Here is an 8,264-nt window from a genome sequence, read left to right as displayed (position 1 = left end):
TAAGAAACCGGTGCCTTAAGTGAGCTCATCTTCACTGTTATAAAAAAAAAACCCCATCAAAATCACATACAGAAAGCACATGGTTTTTTTTTTTAATAGGTACACGTAAATCAAACAAAATACAAAATGAACATCGTCCCCACGAGGCATTCATAAAGCCACTAAATAATAAAAAATAATGCGTGTTTCTTGTATATGAACATATCTTACACCGTGCCCGTACCGGTTCGCATTCTATCCTCTTGTTAAATGGATGTTTTTTGTTTGTTTATTGTGTGAATAATGGGATTTATTGGCACATTGCCCTCCTTTAAAAGGGGTAAATAGCCTGGCTAATATGGACACCAGATCGAAATAATGATTAGAAACGTTCAGCGTAACCTACACATGTTTTACAGTCTCACATTTCTGGTGTGTTGCCCGTATCACCTTTGCCAGAAGAGGTCCAAGAAGGGCCAAACTTTCAAGTGAGCAAGTGAGAGTTGACCTTCCTCTAGGGGGGGGGGGGGGGGTTTGAAGGGGAAAGGGGTGGGCAGACACTCACAAACTCATGCAAACATTGCAGTGGCATTTGTAAAAACTGAAAACGGGACAAGAAAACAGAGGATTGAGGAACACTCCGAGTTATTGTCGTTTTGTCCCTATTTTAAAGAATTCCCGCTCCGTCCTTTTGCAGAGAAAATGTTTTGCAATATTATGAGGCCAGCCTCTATATAAGGAACAAAATCATAACAATAATGATAATAAAATATTAAAACAGAACATAACAACTGCAGAGTGGTTCGCCTTGTTTAACAAAGTATCGACCAGGCTGCATGCTCCTTTTCTCCTTCGGGATGTCCCGTCGGCCTTCTCAGCCATGTGGCTGCAAAGAAGGATCTTCGTAGCCTTGCTGTCCACCCAGTCCGCCACTTTTAGCGTCCAAAAAATCACGTCTGCATAGGCTATCACATCACAGTCTTTTTTTCCCTCCTTGCTTTTTATCTCATAAATAGCCTATATTTTATATTTATACTCGTCCTTCTTCAAAAAGAAAACATAAATTACGTCCATGTATATTTTTGTCACTTGTCCGTTGATTTTTTTCCCTCTTTTTTTCACTTTGTAAGTGTTTTTGTCGAGTGTTCTTTCAGTCGCGAGTTCAGAGTGTCCACGCCTCGTCTCCTCGTGCCTCCCTGGCGTCACAGTCCCAAGGCGGCCGTGTGCTTTTTGGCCTTCAGTCTCAGGTCGGCGATGCTGGAGTTCTTGCTGGTGTTCTTGGCGGCGGCCGCGGCGGCCACAACGGAGGCAGCCGAGGCAGACTCTGCCGCGAGCGTCGCCAGCGGCAACCCGAACGGCGGCGCGGGAAACATCATGTAGGGCGCATGCGCTGCCAGGTGAGAGTGCAGGTGATGTTGCGCGTGAGCCACGGCGCTGTCCAGTTGGAGCTGCGCCTGCACCTGAAAGGAGAAGGGCGGCACGTTGCAATGACTATCCTACGGGACGTACGGATGGGGAGAGAAGGGGGAGAACATGCGTTAACGTTGCAGTGGGTTGTCTGTCTGGTCATTTTCACTATAATGTGAATGTATTACAATTCAATCAACCAGTATCAACTGTATCCATAACTTCAGTGTAATATGACGTGGCTTGGTGTGAATGTTTATTTGCCTCACCGTTTATGTTGACCAACCCAATTCGCGATTTTATTTGTTTGCTTTTGGGTTGTTTTTATAAACATTTTTTATTATTATTACTTTTCAGTGATTGAGCCTGAATTAACGCCAACATTAATGACATATATAGACAAATTTGCATGCTCTTTCCAGAATTCACAATTGTCCCCCACATAACTAAAGTTGCACAGTTCTATAGGTCAAGAGCATGTCCGTCCTTCAAATGATGGTCCTTTGCTACAATAAAATAAGCTTATAAACGCTCCTACGGAGAAAATGCATTACAGGGACTTTTCCAATTAAGCTCCGCTGTGTTGGCACAGTCTTTTTGCCAGTGTGGTAATAAGAGTTAAGTTACCCCCTACACAGGAATTTGAGTCTCTGCGTAGCACTTGGGCACAGCCTGTGCCAAGACAGCAGTGGGTGGGTGGGGTGGGATGGGATGGAGAATAGGGTAGATGGGAGGATTGGTCTGTATTTTTTTTTTTTTTTTAAGACTTGACGCTTCAAAGTAACTTGGAGTAACTTGCCTGTTGGAATGGCATCCGTAAAGCCCCTACGTTGACATATGGCGCTACACGACAAGCTTCAAACTGATTTGCTGCTCCAATCAAGACTCCTGAAAAAAAAAAAAAACCAGAAAATAAAAAAGAAAATAAAAACAATTGTGAAAGGATCTAACTGTGAAAATAACATTCAACGCCACAGTCAGCAAACCTGGATTGCATTATGAGTAAAGTTAAAAACCAAGACAAACTGTGTTTTTAATAACATAATTAGACACCACCAGGAGCAGAAAGTAAGACTGGGTGAATTTTAACGGGAATAGAATAGAATAGAATAGAATAGAATAGAATAGAATATTCCCGTTTGCATGAGTTGCAGCTTGCAGGATGCTACTGTACCTTTATGTAGCTGGTTCTCCTGCTTTCTACATTTGGCTCTTCTATTCTGGAACCAAACCTGCGGGGAGAGAAATTAATTAGAGACCTACTGATTGGCAGCTGTTTGTGAGGCCATATGTAATTCTTCTCAAAGTGACAACAACCGCAGAAAAACAATATCCCCGAGGAGCACTAAAATATTAATGACACTGCTTAACCCCAGATTTTAATTATTACATTTAGCATACAAGAAGGAAGTGTGGGGGGTTGGAGGAAGAGCAACAGTGGGGCAAATCGAGTATAAATGTGATGTTAAAGTCATATTAGGGGAATAGAAGCACTCTTGTTGGAAATGCGCTATAATAAATAACCTTGTCAGCGTTTGGTTTTATCTTTCAATAGATGAGTATCCCCAAAGAGTTGAATGGACTCTTGGATATCGAGTTGCAGCAATGCTATTACGGTTTTGAACATCAGAGCAAAGCGATCTGAGAGCATCTCCCTCATTTCTCTTTCCGTCTCGCTCTCATTAAATGACCGCTGAAATTAATTACCCTTATCTGCAGAAAATCCATGTCAGAGAAACGCTTAAATGTCTCGCAGTTTTGTTTAATCACTGCCACAACACTTACTTTCACACAAAAAAAGAGAAAAAAATTACTTCAAAGATAGCTCCCACTTCTCTTTTCTTTCTGAAATCGACAAGCGTCAGTTTCAGAGAAACGCCTTGGAACACAGATTAAACGATTTATTACGATGATTATCTGCTTTGAATCTCTCAGACAAAGCTTGAGCTAAATTAGCCCACAATAGAACGTGCCAGTCTGCAATCCTCTTTACATTAGGCTCCATAAACGCTCAGTGAAAGCATGATTGAAATATCATATTGATTTGGCTGTCAGCTGGCTTCGTTTATTGATCACGGTGTGTGTCACTCGGAAGTCCTTTTGCGCACGCTTCGGGTATAATTTATGGCAATGATAAAAGCAAATGCAGTTGAGTTATTGATTGAGGCAGAATTTTAAAAAGAGCCCAAATAAATGTGTGGTCTCTGAACACGACTAGTAAAAAAAAAAAAAAAAAAAAAAAAAGATGCAACGCTCCAACCGAGATAAAAGAGATAGAGGGGGAACTGGTCTAGATTTGGCTTGAGAATAATACATAATTTATGCAAATCCTCGAGCTGTTCTTCTTGTTCGGGACACAATGCGCCTTATTTGTGAGGTTCCAGTTAAGGCTTGGGGAGCCCTGCAAAAAGCAGGTTTTAAACCCCCCCCCTCTTTTTTTTTTTAAAGGGTGTCTGTTTCGTGTCCGTTTTGTGATTCGTTTTGTCCGCCATATTCAAAAAGGTAGACACACATATTCACTAGCCCTCCCTGAGTCCTGACATAACAGGGTGAGAAATGGACTAAGATGTTTTATTTTTGTTTGTTATTTTAAATATAGCTATAAAGAACAAACAAAAATAGTGGTCTCTATGTTCATTGTCCCCACATGTCTGTGCCCCCCACCTTCCATCTCCCACCGGTCGGACTGGGTTTCTGCACAGATGGTCCAGCTCCTTGAAAACACGCAGCAGGACAGACAAACAGGGCCTTGGTAACATTCAAGCCGAAACTGAACACAGAACTGTGTAGGCTTATTTGTCTCGGTGCATTTAGACAATAAAGATTACAGCAACACTGCAGTGGCACTATAGCAGCAACTAATTGAGACGATTAACAAATTAAATAATCAAAGCAAGTTGTGAGAAATTATAATCAAGTCAGATTAAAAACGGGGAAGACATGAGAGTTTGATACTGTGCTCAGTCTTTCAGTAGGCTCGTTTAACTTCACAGAACCTGCAAACACCTCTGGGATTCCCACCAAGACAATTCACAAACCTAGAGGCCTGTCCTGTCAACGTATTCTCATGTCCATGCACATTTATGTTCTCCATAAAACTCCAACAAGATGTTTTCCTTCTCAGACCGTTTTTTTCTTTCTTTTTACCGGGCTTGTCATGAGGAAAACCAGCAAAACCATAACAACAATTTTGATACAGTGGAAAGCATGTGGGGCAAACAGACATGCTCTACCTGTAATACCGTTTGTAGGCTATATTACTGGTATTCTATTTACTGTGATCTTTTTTAACAGAAACATTCAGCAATATTAATTGTTTTCTTTATTTTCACGGCATGTAAATAGATCAAATAGATGTTTTTATTATTATTATTATATATTATAATTATTTTACCATTCGCTCTAGGAATTCTTTTTCTATTTGTATTATTGCGATTGTTATGCGTGTCATTATTTTGTTGACCTTAAATTATTGTTAAAATAATTTTCTCCAGCTGAATTAAAGTCTTCCTACCTGGACTCGGGCCTCCGACAGTCCCAGCCGCTGGCTGAGCTCCTCCCGCATGAAGGCGTCCGGATAGTGGGTCTCGTCGAAAAGCCGCTCCAGCTCATTGAGCTGCTCTAATGTGAAGTTAGTCCGACTTCTCCTCTGTTTGATTTTAGTTTGCGTCTCGTCCTCTATAGGCTTCGAGTCCTCTTTCCTTTCTTTCACATCCGTGGTGCCTGTGTTGCAGATGAGAAGGGAGGGAAACGTCAGTATGGTCACGTGGTAAAACATTTAGGCAATATTTTCTTTCATTTTGGTTTTTTATTAAAAAAAAAAACAAAAAAAACGGGTTATCAGGATGAGATCAGCATCTGACATATAAAGTGGTTCTTGAAAAGACAGCCAGGTGTAGCTTCTGCACATTAAAGGGTTTAGCATCGTTTACAGCAGTCTGTTCATGGCTCAAAATTTCAGAAAGAAAGAAAGAAAACACCCTCTTTATCACAGAGCTATCAGACCTCGGATGTTTTGTAGAGCTACATAAAGCTCTTTAATTATTAACTGCTTATAAATATGCAAGGCTGTGCCCACTGTTGGATGTCTGATAGCCTACATGCTTGTCGCAGTTCCGCTTTTAACCACGCTGCCCATGACGAACAGATGTCACTTTTACAAGCCACCCAACCCTAACATATCTTGTCCACGAGTTGTCCCATTTTGTCCAGGTTTCATCTCTAATAGGCTGCACACCATTGCAACTTCATTTGGTCTAAAATAATAAATTGTTCCCATTTCCTCCTTTGTCAGTTTAAATACAATGTGTCTGTGTTTTAATATAACCTTTGCCTTTTCGTTTGGTTTTACTGTCTTTAATCTGATTTATTTTTTTAATCACTAAAGAAGTATAATTATGTAGGACAACATGAAAAAAAATCCAATACTTTTTATTTTGTCATTTTAGGCTATATATGAATTTTATTGGACCCTTCTGGCGCTAGACAAGACCTGAAAGCTAAAATGTAAAATAACAATAACTTGATTTCCACCTTTCACTTTAAGCCAAGTTAAATGTTGTGGGTTTCTTTTCCCTGAAACGCAGAAAAAATAAATTGTAGAAATATTCCCGAGGTGACTGACCGTAGGCTATGTGCTGCCAATCTTACAAAATACGACTGACTGAGATAAATCAATGTCCACAATGAATCTATGTAACTTACATAATTTCCTTTATATAAAAAATTAGTCACTGTCATATGACGATGTGTAAGTATCCCGCAGGGGACTTGTAGTTTATCACACCTAGGCCTTTATTCATGTTCAGGCATTTTAAGTGTTTTAAAACAGCCTATATCTTTAAAAATGGCAAAATTGAATACATTAAAAAAATGACAAAAACAAGCAGGTAAAATTCCCAGTAACTACCAGGCTGTTTTGGTTGTGTACAAACGACTGACATGCATATTTAAAATAAATACTTCTAAAAGGATCAGACCGCTGTTTAAAAATCTTTTTTAGGGGCTATAAATGACACAAACTACTTATAAGTGATGATAATAATATGCTGCTAAATTCTACTGTATTACTGTGAATAATGAGTTATTTAAGCTGCTTTCCTAAAATTAAAGCTCGAAAATGTTCGACAAGCATATCTGCTCTTCATTACTCCTCCGGTGTCCAAGTTCTGCTCTCATGTCTCAGACAGACTGTGCGGACAGCATGCTACACTGCGCAGCCTTACCGTCAATAAGTTTGGGGCTCCCGCCGTCTCGGAGTCTTTCCGGGCCGAGCATGTCCGTTTCCCTGCCCGGTGAGAGCGCAATGTTCCGGGTAACAGCAGCCGTCTCCTCTCGGCTCCCCGGCTCTCCGGATAAAGACTCCCTGCTCCCTGCTCGCGTTGCTCCGCTCTCTAACACCTCCCTGTAGGTTATCACTTCCTTCTTCTCCTTCACTTTCTGATCGAAAGACTTAGACACAAAAGCGGTGAGCTCTTCCATCACTGCTTCCTCTCCTCTCAAGGAGAAAAAAAAAAAAAATCACACACCACACACTCACTCACACACTCTCTCCCTTTGCTCCACGACAGCTTAAGACATCAATGGTGTGGCTCGTTTTAAAGTCGACCCCTTGAAAATAATACAAGGTGTTGCAGCCAACTGTGGATGAAGGTAAAAAATAGACGAAGATATATCTTCTCAGCCAATTCCTCCTCCTTTGGTAGCGGAGTTGGGAACCTGCTGGTGATCCTCTATTGAAGTCACAGTATTTATACTTTGCGGCGCCTTGCCCCCTTGATCCGTGCAAATTACCTCCCCTTAGGATGCCGGGATGAGCCCCCCTTCCCCTTCAGTGATATGGGAGAGAGAGAGTGAGAGAGAAAAGAAGTAAAAAAAACACGAAATAGCACCGCCACTATTGGCCATTAATCCAAGATTGACAAGAAGGACTAATTAATTTAATTAAGCGCTCATTCGCTGCTATTGTCCTGAGTTAGTTTTTTAAACACCCGGGAGATGGTCATAGATCTCTCTCTCTCTCTCTCTTTCCCTCCCCCTTTAGTCTCCCTCTCTCTCTCTCTCTCTGCAGGGGTGTGGCTTAAAAAAAATCTGAAAATGACAAGAGAGAGGGAAGCACATGGAAGAGGAGTCCTTCCCCAGTACATCTCTGTGATCTGAGGGAGAAAAATAAGACGGGACGATGACACGGAGAGAAAAGAGGTGAAAGAGGACCATCCGGGATGCCGTGAGGAGCAGCATCGACTTATAGCAAGAGGCTTTAAATCAAGTTCAAGTGAACACATTTGACTTTAACCCCAGTTGCATACACTTGGCCTTGGGCCTGGGACTATTCGGTGTGTTTCTTTGCTTTTAGGTTGTCGCTTTTAGTTTTTTATTGATTGCCAAGAAAAAAAGACAAGAAATACCCTAATGATTATACCGATTAGAATACCCAACTTACATTCTAAATAAATAATAATAATAATAATAATAATAATAATAATAATAATAATAATAATAATAAATGTTACGTTCCGTCTAATAAAATGCATCAACAAAGTTTTGAGGAATCGTTTTACTTTGTTAAGATTTCTAATCGTATTTTGCACTGTCATCATTAGTTAGACTATCGCTTAATATTAATCCTCTGTGGACTTTTTAAGCCATTAGGATGTTAAATAGCAGCTAAACGCTTAATTATAGCGCCTCTTGCGATGTGTTGCCATTGGGCTCACTAATTAAAGTTTTCAGCTCGCTATTTTTTCCCCGCTGAAACAAACGCCTATATTTACAAAAATAAATAAACAATGGCTCACTTGCGGTGAAGGTAACGATGGTACGGATAGAGGGCAATTAAGCAGGACCAGGAGAAAACATATAGCCAGATAAGAAACATG

The 8,264-nt window shown here is 40.6% G+C and overlaps 1 protein-coding gene across 1 annotated transcript; it reads right to left on the bottom strand.

Annotated features, from left to right (window-relative positions):
- Window positions 1-1,181: 1,181 nt before the first annotated feature.
- On the bottom strand, window positions 1,182-6,879 carry shox2 (shox homeobox 2; the record flags this gene model as incomplete). The annotated part of the gene is made up of 5 exons (XM_079245838.1): window positions 6,612-6,879; window positions 4,901-5,109; window positions 2,561-2,618; window positions 2,186-2,274; window positions 1,182-1,475 (listed from the first exon to the last, which is right to left on the bottom strand). Exons 1-5 carry the CDS (start codon window positions 6,865-6,867, stop codon window positions 1,182-1,184), a joined length of 906 nt encoding a protein of 301 aa, XP_079101964.1. The 5' UTR covers window positions 6,868-6,879.
- Window positions 6,880-8,264: the final 1,385 nt, after the last annotated feature.

This window comes from Telmatherina bonti (genome assembly GCF_933228915.1).
Source record: "Telmatherina bonti genome assembly, chromosome: 9".
Taxonomy (NCBI): Eukaryota; Metazoa; Chordata; class Actinopteri; order Atheriniformes; family Telmatherinidae; genus Telmatherina; species Telmatherina bonti.
This window is presented reverse-complemented; position numbering and strand designations above follow the sequence as displayed.